At 40.4% G+C, this 13,955-nt stretch overlaps 1 protein-coding gene and 1 long non-coding RNA gene across 4 annotated transcripts in view; one reads left to right on the plus strand and one right to left on the minus strand.

Annotated features, from left to right (window-relative positions):
* The window catches only part of LOC117944046, a 14,143-nt gene extending 10,980 nt beyond the window's left edge, over nucleotides 1-3,163 (plus strand). The window contains exon 3 of the long non-coding RNA XR_004656485.1: nucleotides 3,082-3,163. This is a non-coding gene — a long non-coding RNA (uncharacterized LOC117944046). The remainder of the gene's footprint in view (nucleotides 1-3,081) is intronic.
* phc2b (polyhomeotic homolog 2b (Drosophila)) overlaps nucleotides 1-13,955 on the minus strand; it is a 23,136-nt gene that overhangs the window by 1,223 nt on the left and 7,958 nt on the right. The window contains exons 6-11 of one of the 3 annotated variants that reach the window (XM_034870559.1): nucleotides 12,682-12,995; nucleotides 10,632-10,998; nucleotides 5,289-5,500; nucleotides 3,644-3,773; nucleotides 1,048-1,153; nucleotides 831-945 (exon numbers count right to left, since the gene is read on the minus strand). In XM_034870559.1, coding sequence (XP_034726450.1) covers nucleotides 831-945; nucleotides 1,048-1,153; nucleotides 3,644-3,773; nucleotides 5,289-5,500; nucleotides 10,632-10,998; nucleotides 12,682-12,995 — 1,244 coding nt within the window. Of the gene's footprint in view, nucleotides 1-830; nucleotides 946-1,047; nucleotides 1,154-3,643; nucleotides 3,774-5,288; nucleotides 5,504-10,631; nucleotides 10,999-12,681; nucleotides 12,996-13,955 lie in introns of all 3 variants that reach the window. The other 2 variants (XM_034870557.1, XM_034870558.1) reach the window with 2 other exon arrangements.

Here is a 13,955-nt window from a genome sequence, read left to right on the forward strand (position 1 = left end):
GTAATGGAAAACCAAAAAAAGCGAGTAGACCCGAGGCGAGTCGAGTAGATACCACGCAGTGGAAAACCGCCATAAAAGGGGCAATAAGTAAGATTTATACTGTACACTAGCTTCAAACAAATATAATATACCTGCAGGGGTTTGATAGGAGTGCTGGATCAATACCAATGCCTTGACAATTACTTTGTCATGTTGAACCCTCTGGATTATAAAACTCACTTCCTGGTGCAAACAAGACAAAAAAGCACCCCCCAATGGAGGTTCAAGACCCAAACCTCAAAGCATTACATAACTCAAAACATTTGGGCTATAAAACCTTATTAAAACCTAGGAATATCTTCAGCCCCCCCCCCCAAAAAGTCATTATCAGTATCATCATTCATTGTCATCTAAACTACTTGTCTCTAATGTAAAAATGTAACACTAATGGGCTCATTACAAGTTTCAGTATATTAAGACAGGGGACGTCCTGTAACATGACTTCCCCTGTCTTAATATACTGAAACTTGTAATGAGCAGCTATAAATCTAGATATCTAGAAGTACAAAGTCAAAGTCTCAGATGAGAATAAAAACTAAAAAGCAAATCCAATTGCTTTTGATGTCTATGTAAGAACTCTCTGTTCCTACTGGTCACCGATAAATGTTACCAAGACCATAAAGTACACAGTGACCCTTTAGAGACAGAGGGAGATAATCAATTGACGTTAAAGTCCATTAAAAAGCATGAGGCGTGAAAAGTGCAGGGCATGAAACGGGTAGTGGAAGAAAACCTGATGGGTTTTACAGCGGTGTGTGTGTGTGTGTGTGTGTGTTTGTGTGTGTGTGTACCTGCTTCTTTGCCTCTATACTAGAGCGGCCTTGAGATCTTCTACGCCAGCGATTGGTCGGTTTACTCCTCTCTGGATGGAAAAGGCCTATCCGCTTTGTACAGCCCACGTTGTACCTGTCCACAACAGGTCCTTATTATAGCTTTTCCTTTATTCACATGATATATATATTTGATTAAAGATATACGAGAACAAGGATAAAACTGGAGGTGACTTGCCTCTTTGCACAAACCATGGAGCAGAATCTCTTAGAGCCTTTGAACGTGTAAGCAAAGTCGACCCAGCCACAGTATTCACATGTCAACTTGGGTTCTTGCTCTTTTTCTGAAGGAAGGGAAACAAGACAGATACTAAATATTACTTTTTCTTCTGAAATTATACATTTTATCTTTGAAAAGTGATAAACAGCACCCGATCTCCCCCCTCTGCCGCTGTGCACCAACTCAGCTCTGCCTGCTCACAGGCCGGAAAACCTTTGCCAATTATGTTCTCAGATTGCCAGAGTTTTGCCGGCATGCACAGTGTCACAAAGCTGGTTGAAAACCTGAAAAATTTGTCTTAAATTCACAGAGCTAGATGTGAAAATATGCCGCTATACATACTGTTTTTCCTAGCCGCCTCTCTCGTCCTCAGGGGGAGCGGGCAGTGGGTCAGCACAGCTCGTTCTTCAGAGGCAGAGAATTAAATCAGCATTTGACTGCTGATTTAAAAATGTCAATGTTGTGAAAGATGCATTGACCTATTCGGTACAAGGTAACTGACTGTTTTTATATGTGGTATGTTGGCATGGTTATTGCTGCTGCCATGCTCTTTAAGATGCATTCTAAAGAATTACATTACCCTCCACGGAGAAATCTATCCCATCCTTAAGTATTTCATGCGATGGGAAAACATTTCTCATGCCCATCCCGAGTGGGGGGCCGGTTGATTCCGGTACCACTGAGACTTGAAATATGACCCAGGAAGTCTACAGGTGAATGTGTTTAATAGCCTATCAGACGCCCAAAAATTGCACATGGTTTGTAATTCTCACAGACAGGATGTTACAACTCTGGAAAGTTGTGAGGGCAACTACTGTATCTTATCTTTTGCCACTACGTTAAATAAGTAAGCGGTAGAAATATAAAGGGTTCACATTACAAAAGTAATTAACAGGAAGGGGGGCTTGCAGGTATGCAACTGGCCAAGCACAATGCCAGACAATATTGCAGAAAAATTTGAGACAAAGTTTTTGCAAGACGACCCTGTGTTGCTTAGCCAGAAACCAGAGCGTTGCTACCCCACTGCATCGACAGACAGTGACATGAATGAGGCTCTGGTCTGTCTGAACGAGGCCTTAAGCAGATCAGGTACAACTCAAACGTTACTGATACACATGAAATAAAGTTTTCTGTTCGGATTTGTTTATTCACAGGGGCAAACGAACACGGGTAAAGCTATGCAACTTCCTACATATGTTGCACTTTATTGGGAAGGCGAAAATTGGCCTTTACTGTGAAACTCAACGTGTTAATAAAAGAGTTTTGAGAGTGGTAGAGAATGGCCCAATCCCAAAGTGAGTCCTGAGGACTAAAGACTCACAGACTTAATTGATCTCAGGGGCTAAGTGAGTAAGTGTGTGAGGCCACATGGGTCCAGATAAGTATAAATGGAATTAGGACAGCACTTCATAAGATAACATGTTACCTTGGCGACGTTTAATAACAAAAGATGTTGCTGACACTTGCCGGTTTGGATATTTTCATCTTAAGTTTGTTGCTTTCCACACAGCCAAGGCACAGAAGACGGCTGATTCCAATTTTTTTTCAAACTCTTATTTTACAAGCTTGAACTGTAGGTAATTCCCTTTGGTGAAGTCTGCATCGACGCAGACTCACGGAAAGGGCTCGTATGTGTGTACTCAAACCCTCACGCGCTTTGAAATGCCACATTGGGACAACCCTAAGCCCTCAAGACCTTTGCAAGAACACGCCCCAAGTCTGTGAGTCCGGACTAAGGATTGGGCCACTGTTCCAGAAAGTGAGGACTTACGTTACATTTCTTTAAAGCAACACTATGCATCTTTTCCCTCTTCGGTCCCCTGCAGGTTGTCTCATTGGAACTACAGCTCGCGCAGCTGTTCCAATGAGAACATGTAGGGGGAGCGAGGCAGCGATTGCACAACATGTAGTTCCAAATCGACAACCTGTAAGAGGACCTGAGTGGGAAAAGTTGAATAGTGTTGCTTTAAATGACAAACTTAGCATCTAGAGCAGGTTTCAAAATGTACATTTTTGTCCACCAGTCAAATGGCTAGTTATTGTTCAAACTTTACCAGCCACTTAATAGTTTACCATTTTTACCAGCATTTGGCTGGTGGAAAGCGCTCATTTTTTAACTCTATAGATTCAAAAGTTATACTACTAGTTAAATAGTACTGAACTTGCTACATAAGTTAGCGAGTTGGTTTGTGACTGGGGGAAAAAAAGACACACACAGGTTAAGGGGTTTGGTCAAGAGATGCAGAAGCATGTAAGTACGCTGAAGGCAACCTTTTCTGTGTGGACAGCACCAGCTCACCATTTATCCCAGCAGTGTTAGGTCTGTATCTGTCCACAACAACAGTAACCCTACTGCAGTAAGAATGTGTCCGTCGTTATAAGGGTTGATGCATTGTAATGTCCAGATTTCATAAACCTTCTAAAAACTAAAACAATTTTCACAAGCCCCAGAAAAAGGTGGGATTGGTGCGTCTGGAGTTTAATGAGCACCAGCACCGTGCTACACCACTGATCCACACAACCTTTTGTACTTGCCAAATTCTTTTTGTCTCACCTGACTGGTTCAGGTCCTCAGGCTCAGAGTCGGTGTTTGCTGCGTTGCTGACGGGGGTTTTGTCGGGGTCTGAGGAGAGCTGATGATCCAGCTTCCTTGGGCTGTCGATAAGAATGGGCAGACGCTCCACCTGGTGACAGGATGATAATGTTTAGCAATCTACCAAAATAAAACGGTGACATGCTCCAAGAATAACAAACTATAACTGTGATAACTGTTAGTGACAATAAAGTCGGACTGCTTCATTTGAACCACTGGAAGACAATAATTCTGACAAATATCACAACAGCCAAATGACGTGCAAAGATCAACAGTGTCCTCTTTGACAACGCATTAATAATCAATCTAATAATACTTTATTGTGTGTGATTGTATGTGAATAAGAGACATTTAGTAGCCGTTTCTGGGCTCCTATTGATACTACAATTGAAGAAATTTTTACAAAGTAAGAATGGCTGTACTCGAAATACTGAAAATAAAAACACGGGATTAACTCCACACTATGTGAAATACCTACGTTTTTCATGGCTACACCTACTTACACACATGCGCAGTTAGGCCACGAAGACCAGAGAAGCTCGGATTACAACACACAGGAGGAGTGTGGCTTCATTCTCTGCTCAGGACACCACACTCTACTAGATCTTTACATAGCGAATATTCGTTTGCTACTATATAAATGTTCTGAATATTTACCCCTACAAAAAGGGTTGTGATTGTTAGACAAAACCAGTCATTTGAAGAGGTCACCTTCAGCTCTCTGATCATGTTATTTATATATATATAGATAGATAGATAGATAGATAGATAGATAGATAGATAGATAGATAGATAGATAGATAGATAGATAGATAGATAGATAGATAGATAGATAGATAGATAGATAGATAGATAGATAGATAGATAGATAGATAGATAGATAGATAGATAGATAGATAGATAGATAGATAGATAGATAGATAGATAGATATATAGATAGATATATATATATAGATATATAGATAGATAGATAGATTTTATAAATTGTTGCCATTTCATACATCACACCTAATCCTGTAATAGAAAAAAGTTGCATTCTTCCACGTTTTATAACAGCATGAATTATTTGTGTGTTCAGGCCTATATGCATGTAAATATACTGAGCATTTACAACATATGTCCAGTAGGAGGCAGTAAGCCGCAAGCCTAGAAATAAACAAGCTCAAGTCGTTATCTTGTGTCATAAAAGGCTGTTCATCCAACGTTTAGCTTTTGTTTTAGTGAATATGATAAAGATGAATGACAGACATGTCAACATGTGTACAGATAAATGATAAACCATATTATATAAATATAACATTTTAAGGGAGATGGCACAGATCAAAGGAGGAACTATTATTCCTTGAGATAATTGAGCGGCTGCAGCTCATTACACACACACACCTTCATCCATCTATCCCTCTTCAGCTACAGTTCCACTAAAATGAAGGACTGAATCACACAGAAGCTGTGAGCTGTCACCAGTAGTAGTAGTAGTAGTAGTAGTAGTAACAGACGGCTTTGTGTGGGCCTGCTGACAGCTCCCTGCAGGCGAGTACACTAGAGTTTAAGCTCTGGGTTGTTTACCGTGTCACGCTGCTAGTGAGGCTGAAATCGGGCCACTTACACACACAGGGAATGGCTCCGCTCCCTCCTGGATGACAAAGCCCTCGATGACATGTGTGAGGACCTGGGGCTTGACGATGGCCTGGGGCGGTTTGTTCTCTCCGTTCTGCGGCGTGCTGCCCGTCACAGTGGGTGCCTCGTTCTCATTTCCTGAGGTCATGGCTGGAGGTGGGGTCCCAGGTGCAGCACTCGGCCTCTTGGCTGAGCCCCTTCCTGGTGACCAAGAAAGGAATAAAACTCCATCCAGTTAATGTGTGAGCGCATTTAGGCTCCACTGTAGATGCAGGTCACTGGAGGATTGAGTTTGAATAAAATTAGAAATTGTTAATCAACTTTTAATTTTTCAAGATAAAGTGCCAAACATTACAGGTTCCCGATGTGAAAAGGTGAAGCCTTTCCTTGCATGTACTAAATTTTGGACAGGTGGTAAAACAAAAAAAAACCATTCATGTTTGTCAGAGGTGAGAGCCGCATACAAGACAGCTAAGTACCAAACAGTTTCTGATTCCAGCTCCTAAAATGTAGAATACCTTCTGCTTTTAGTCATCATATGTGATAGTAAACTGGATATTTGTGTTGTTAGTTGGACAGAACAATTTAAAATCACCTTGGGCTTCAGGAATCTGTAATGAGCATCTTTCAATATGTTCTGACATTTATAGGTCAAACAAATAATCGGCAAACCATTCAGCAGATTCATTGACAATTTACCAGACAACATTAAGCCACCTGACGTTACATATAAAAACAGTACGCCGTCGTATCCACCTGCCAGCTGTTGATTAAAATTACTTTTCTGGTCTCATGAAAGCAGAACAAACAGTGAATCCTTAAACGCATCACTCGTTCGATCACAACAACCAGCCGCCGTGCTCAGCCCTGTTTACAGTCACCAGTCTACCATGAGCTTTCTTACCGACTTCCGCTGTGCTAGCAAGGAAAACACGTGCGGTTTGCTCGCGTTTGTTGTTCCAATAATCCGACACATACGCGCACACACACACATACACTCACACACCGACCAGCAGCCGCTGCCGTTTGTGACTGTGATCGCGTTTCTGCGGCAGCGCAGTTTCATTGACGTAAAAGAAAAGCTTGTTGACATCAGGGTCCGCCTCCGTGTTTCCTCCCACAGCAGCTGACGTTAGGATCTCTGATCCTCAGCAGACTGCTGCTAACAGCGTGCCCACACGGGAACCTGAGAGAAGATAGTGTCTGGATGCCGCTTAATACTGACCAACAAAGGATAATGTAAGTCCCACCGACTAAACCGCTTGTTCTGCAATCAATTAAATCTACAAAGGCAGGACAACAGCGCATGTTTTCAGCAGGGATATTTTAGGGTCCAAGTTTTTTTTATTCCCCCCCTCTCCCCTCTCATGCACCCTCTCCAAAAGTAAAGCAAGCCAACCTTAGCCAGCAAAAACACAATTTATACCATGGTCTGGATGAATACTCTCTGATTGGCTGCAGGGTATCCCTTAATTCTTGACCCGTTCCAAAGTGTTTTATATCCGAAATATGGATTTCTTTCAACCAATGAAATAATTCATAATTACTGCCATTTTAACTAAAAACGTCTGTAAAGTTTGATATAAATGAGGTTATTTGACAATGAATTCCAATTATAAGTGCAAAACGTATTAAACCAGCTCAGGTTTTTTTTTTTAAAGCGCCAAAATCATGGAAAAAGTGACAAAAACATTGGAAAAGCACAAAAAAAAATGTTCATTTTCAATTCTGACCTGGAACGACAAGTTCATGGTTAACAGGAAGACAACACAAGGGTTATAAAGTGATAGGACACCTACTAAGTAGTTTGGGTGAAACGGTAAACAGACCGTTGACAAGTGGCAGTGGATTTTAACACAGAAACTACATATATCTTCAAGTAAAATTTTGAATGCATATCCTCTATACTGTGTGGTATTGCTACCGTTATTTTAATACACAATATTAGTCCTTCTTCAACCACTTGTATGCAGACAGAAAACATCCCGGCGTTAAAAACATTACATCACAGTCCTTAATGCACAGGTGGGCTGCAGTCTATATATTCTGTAATGTGTGTTCATCCGGTGACGTAATGCCCGCTACTCCATTTACACACTTCCATTTCAATACTTGAGAGAGAAGGGACAGTGTGTCTGAACATTTGTTTGCAAAGAGCAGGGTGAATAAGATAGTCTTTGTATCTGTAAACCTTGTAATAAGCCACCTTGACTGAAAACAAGCTTTTGTTACATTTTCCCAAAGTAAATAACTGTGTGCCTGTCGTCATCGGCCCTCCTAGAAAATGGATTACAAAAATAGTTTCCCTTTCTGGTGGTGAGCATCACACCCAACGCGCTGCTCATAAACAGCAATTTGTAATCTACAGAATGTTTCCTTTTACAAGAAACACAGTATTAGCCCCATCTCCAACCGTTTAGGAGCAATATCACTATTAAAACTGATCTGTCAACATTTGAAAATACATCCGAATAATTGGTGCTTAGCAAGAAGAATATAGCTGCTGTGTGATCATGCACTACTGACCATTTGGGGGGGGGAAGAAATCACTTATCAAAACCTGCTTTATCCCTTATTACCAAATCACCTGGCTGACAAAATGTGCACAATAAGCATCAAGATGTAGCAATATCAAAACATATTTACGGACGATGCAACATTTCTGGGATTTATAAATCCTAACAGCTTGGTTATACTGTGAAAATCCCTTTAGAGTCATCCCAAATATATTTCAAAACAGTTTGTCCAAAGTTTAGAAACTTTGATTCTTTTGAGCAGGCATTATAATTACTTATTCGTTTAACACACAAGCATGCATCAGACATTGTCTAATGGAAGAAAGCTGTTCTGTGACTGTAAAGTCAGTCTCATCCCTGCAAGCAACATGTACACCAACAGTACCATTAGACATCGACTTGCCAGTTTACACCTGTACCTGCACAATGGAATGCAATCCAAGAGAAGAGTATGTAATAAATCCTCTTTATACCAGTGCTCAAAGCTAACTTTTTAAAGTGGTTGCCAGCTTGGCAACCAGGCATCTGCCTTTGGTTGCCAAAATTGACCATACGGTTGCCATGTTTTAAACTCCCTATATTTGGAGCAATTCATTTCTTATGTAACTAAAGCACACATTTTAATCATGAAACAATGAGAGAAATTATATAGCTTGCAATATAATTTTCTATCCCTCTCAAATAGGGGTGCAACGGATGTCAGAACTCATGGATCGGATCAGGGTCAATTTTTGGATCAGCACAAAAGGGGGTAAATTAAATGTTATTAAAAATGTAAAATAAATGTAAACAATAATTACTACTTTCACCAGTAACCTGCTGTTATTTGAAAAAAAAGATGACAAAAGGGTATTTTACAATAACTTTAAATGCACCATGAAGTTTACCAGTTTAGCAGCAGTAGTAGTAGTAGTAGTAGTAGTAGTAGTAGTATGGTATTTTCACCCATCTGTGTTAGTTGACTGTTGGAATTCTTCCTATAGAGTGAAATACAGTCACACTTTTACACTGTTTAGCTGTCAGCATTGTAACCATGTCTGATCCAGTTACTACTGTAGCTAACGGTAGGCTAACATTACCAGCTGTGAAACGCGTCAGTAGTGTTAACCAGCGTGACATGCAGCGATGCTTCTGTTGCCTCTAACGGGGGTTTTGGAGCATCAGAGAGAGCGGCGCAGACATTTCGCTAAGTGGGACCAAAATCCACGTTGCTATTTTGTCCAGTAGATACCGGGCACCGGTGCCATATTAACACCGGATTTCAACACACGCCGGCAAACCCGCGTGTGGAAAGCGGTCACACAACAGCTGAAATGTTGTGTTGTACAGAATGCGCACATACATAGTGTTTAAAATTTATAGAGACAACCAAATAAAAAATACAATTCTTTTGAAATAATTTTCAGTTTTTTTATATATATATATATATATATATATATATATATATATATATATATATATATATATATATATATATATATATATATATATATATATATATATATATATATATTAAAAAAAACACAAATATTGAACAGGTGGTTGCCAAAGGGGGCAACCACCGACCAAAAAACGGTTGCCAAGTCACTCAATCTGGTTGTCAAGGGCAACTTAGCAATAGTTTGTTTGGGACTTCGTTGGGACCTAATGCTGCGTTCTAGTGTTTATTCAAGTTTGAGTTCCATCCATTAAACACTCAAAGAAATTAATGTGAGCTTCTCCTGACTCTTTCCCCCAATTTGTTGACTATGCAACAGCAAGTTGCGTGGTTATGCCACAATCGTTAGCCTATTTTTACAGAAACGCCTGCTACGGAGCCATTACGTGAGGTACAAGGTAATAAAAGCCTTTTATACATTGTAGTGTTTCTTAAGAAATAAAAAATGGACAAATAGTCTTTAAATGCTTCAGATGTAAAAGGCATCTGCTGTCAAAGTGGCGCCAAAATGAATGGCAGTGAATGGAATGCTAGCGGCGGGTGAGTGCTTGGTAGAATTAAAATGGCACCATAGAAGCTACGCTTTGTTGACGCTCGCTTACCCCCTTGAATACCTCAAACCCGAGTTTATACGTAAAGATGGCTCAACACGAGGCGCCTGGCTAGCTCACCTGGTGGAGCGCGCGCCCCATATACAGAGGCTCAGTCCTCGCCGCAACCGTCCCTGGTTCAATTCCGACACGCGACCCCTCGCTGCATGTTATACGCCCTCTCTCTCCCCTTTCAAGTCCAAGCTGTCCCCTCAAATAAAGGCCTAAAACTGCCCCAAAAAATAATCTTAATAATATTTAAAAGGGCTTAACACAGTGGGACAGTGGGTGCCAAAATGTGCCCAATATAATATACAGGCAAAAAAAAATTAAATCAGTAAAAAGGTCCATTATGAGTCTGGAATTATTACTGTTACCGTATTATTGTCCTGATGTTCAGGACTTTTTTTGTTGTGCATTTAAATGTTTGTGCACAACACAGTATTGCGGGAATTGTGGGTACCAGGTGAGCTTTTTGGCCGCAGCTCAGGGAAATCACAGAGAGAGCAAAGTATGAAGCGATAAGAGACAAAATGGTGAAACTAAACGTGCTGCAGACATGTTATGAAGTAAACATCGGAATTGATTTTCTTTTCCTCCACTGAAGGTTTCCACAAGTCCGGCCAATTTAAAAAGAGCAGAGTAGGAATAATGTGACATTTTCTCTGTCATGAAGAAAAGATTTACTTTTAGATGGTTTGTTCTTCTTGTCCCGGTGGCTAACTGGTACAAGAGTTCATTTACCTAAATGTTTGAGTACTCTATAGAGTGTAATGCAACGCCATTACCTTGTGGATGAACAGCTGGGGTGGCTGGGGCAACCTTGGGCTGCTCTACAGGTTTAGTGGGTTGTGATGGCGAAGGAGCAGGTTGCTGTTGCTGCTGCTGCTGCTGCTGTAGTTGTTGCTGTTGCTGCTGCTGCTGTAGTTGTTGCTGCTGCTGCTGCTGCTGTTGTTGCTGCAGCTGTTGTTGTTGTTGATGCTGTTGTTGTTGTTGTTGCTGCAGCTGTTGTTGTTTTTGTTGCTGTTGCTGTTGTTGCTGCTGTTGCTGTTGTTGTTGCTGTTGTTGCTGTTGCTGTGTGGCAGGGGTTGGACATGTCTCTCTGACGACCAGAGAGGTTGGCTTATCTTTACTGTCCTGAACCAGTCGAGAAGCCTAAAGTGTGCATCAAGAAGAGGGGAAAAAATGAGAAAGTACATCTGAGACAATGATAAAAAGACAGATCAGGGACTGTTGGTACTTTTATTTTCAGTGACTCAAAAAGTGAAAACCATTAAGCTTGGAAAATATCACACCAGTGGGAAAATATTACACCAGGAATCCAAAACTCAGCCGATTCCTGTGGTTTTTCTATAACATGTATGTGTTGGAGTAGAAATGGATCCTGTGGGTGTTGTTGGAACTGCAGTTTTTGTTTAGCTGGTTACCAAAATCAAGAACGTGAGCAACACAAAAAGTCAGGATGTTAAGTAGGAACCAAAGATATATCCTATTAGAAACAAATCAAGAACAAAAACAATCAAATATGTGTATTTGTGAAAACACACAATGGATGAAATGTTACTGAGGAAGTTATACCCCCTTATACTTATCTTATCTAGATATAGTACAAATGTTACAAGTTTATTTCGAAAAATCAACATATGTTAACATATGTATCAAAAGCCCAAACATTCTCAAATAAAATAAATAATATTGAAACAAGACTATAAGCCGAAAGCCTTGCTAGTGACACAGACTGAAGGGAAAGTCATTCGTTTTGCAGATATCTGGTCATACACCAAAGTATTGGACAAAATTGAGTTTTGACCTGTTGGTGGCACTAGAGGAAAAGTAAGGGGCTTAAAAAAAAATGACTATGTATCCTGAGGGGGCTTGAATGCGTGCAGCACATTTCATGGTAAACCATCTAGTAGCTGTATAGACATTTCAATCTGGACCAAACTAAACGACCAACAGACCGACATCGCCATCGCTACAGCCATGCTGCTAGCAAGGCAAAAAACTAATTATTTGAATCCCAATTAACAACACTTTCCATTAAAGATAGAACAATGGTACTGCACCATTAAATCATTTTCTAGCACCAGTATTACACTTCAGACACACTGGGACACACCTGTCCAAATATGGGCAAATGTGTCTTCACTAAATCTAAAACACCGGCATTAACTAAAAAACTATTTATGGTTTTAACTAGAGCCCGACCGATAAAGGATTTAAGGCAAACACCGATATGAATATTTGGTTATTTATAAAATCCAATATGCTGATATATCGACCAATGTGTTTAAAAAAAAAAAAAAAATCCAGAAACGCGTAACAAAACAAACAGATTTCCCTAACATTAGTTATTTGTAATTATTTGAGTTTTCACTCAAATATGATAATTATTGTCACAGCAGAACAGAGGAACATTAAAATATATTTTAAAGTTCTGATAAATAAAATGTATGAAAATACACACTTAAGATATGAAACTTAAAGTCCTTTGAACAAAAAAACATTAACAAAAAGAAAAGTCATTGTTGCTAAAGGGACGTTGTAGAGTGCCCTCTGGTGGACAAACTATGAATCGCTCTATCCAACGCTCAAAACATGGTTGACCATCCGTTTTTATTTTTTAAATATTCATTTATCAGAATCATTCGGAAAAATATATAATTTTTATAACTCAGTCATTATAAATGCTGATACCAATATATCGGGAAATGCCTAACATTGGCCAATAATATCGGCCTGCCAACATATCGGTTGGGCTCTAGTTTAACCTTTAGTTATTAAGTAATTGAAATGCTCTTTTGTTTGGAGACCGTGGTGTGTGTTAACTGTACTCACCGTCGGCTGTATTTGAAGGTTGATGGCCGTGAGTTGGACGGGCTGAGCTTTGGCATGGTTGAGAGAAGAGTGGAGGGCGTGGGGGCTGATGGTGGAGTGGAAGATGGTGGCCTGCTGGCTGGGCATGGAGGGCTGGTGTGGAGCAGGTTTGGGCAGAACAGGGACAGGGTGCTGTGATGGTTGAATGGAGGCCGTCTGCAGCAGCTGGCCCGCGGTCCTCTGGGAACCTTGACTTTGATGGACCACAAACTGCTGCTGCTGCTTGTGCTGCTGAACCAGGGAGTGGGGCTGAATTTGCGTGTATGCTGGAACAAGAACATTTTTTTATATTTACAAATTTAGCTCACTGCTGTGTTCAAATCAGTAGCCACTGACTGCCTGCCAGCAGATTCACCTTGGAAACTTTGTCTTACAGGATATATTTTCTTTGCTCATCTATGGCCACGGACAAAAACACTCAAAGCCTCAAAACAGAAAGCCATCTTTTTTGCACTTTGCAAGAAGATTGACATAGATAGCATTTAAATATTTAGTTCCAGCAAAAACGACTTACTTCGTACTTTAAAGTTTGGATTCAGATTTCGATGTGGCATGTGGTAATCTGTAATGAATAACTAATAGTGCTGAAAGAAAGTTAATTATTTGATTACCAGAAAATCTATCTGCAACAACTCTGATAATCCATTGATTGTTAAATCTGTTTAATCAACGCAGAGCCCTCTCTGGTTCCTGCTTCTTAAATATTTAGTGCTTGCCACCAACTTGTGTCATAGTAAATTAAATACCTTTGGCTTTTGGACTGTTGATAAGACCAAACAAGCAAAATGACAACTTCAATTTTGGTTCTCTGTATTTTCTCTTTTACAGACTGAGTAATTATGGCCAAGTGTTCGACAAGTGTTCGCTTGCTGAAAAGGTGCACAGAGAAGTCCGCTATGGCAGTTTTGGTCTGACAATTTCTTAAATTATTTGAAAATGGCCTGTCGCCACCTGTTTTTGCCGTTGTGGGTAAAAAGACATCCTGAGCTCAAAACCTGCCCCGAAGACACAGCGCATCAATCTTGTATTGTGGGAGCATGTCGGGAGTGGGAGAATAGTTCAGCGGAAGTCGCCTGAGGCTAGTCTAATGTTAGAAACGCCTCAGGAACGAACATGTAGAACCAACTGTCTGTGAAAACTTGTTATGGAGTTAATGGTGAGTCAGTAGGTTTAAGCTTTTCTGCTGCCACCTTGATCTTTAACAACTCAGCCAACGATTAGAACTAACCGACTCA

Source organism: Etheostoma cragini, chromosome 4, assembly GCF_013103735.1.
Source record: "Etheostoma cragini isolate CJK2018 chromosome 4, CSU_Ecrag_1.0, whole genome shotgun sequence".
Taxonomy (NCBI): domain Eukaryota; kingdom Metazoa; phylum Chordata; class Actinopteri; order Perciformes; family Percidae; genus Etheostoma; species Etheostoma cragini.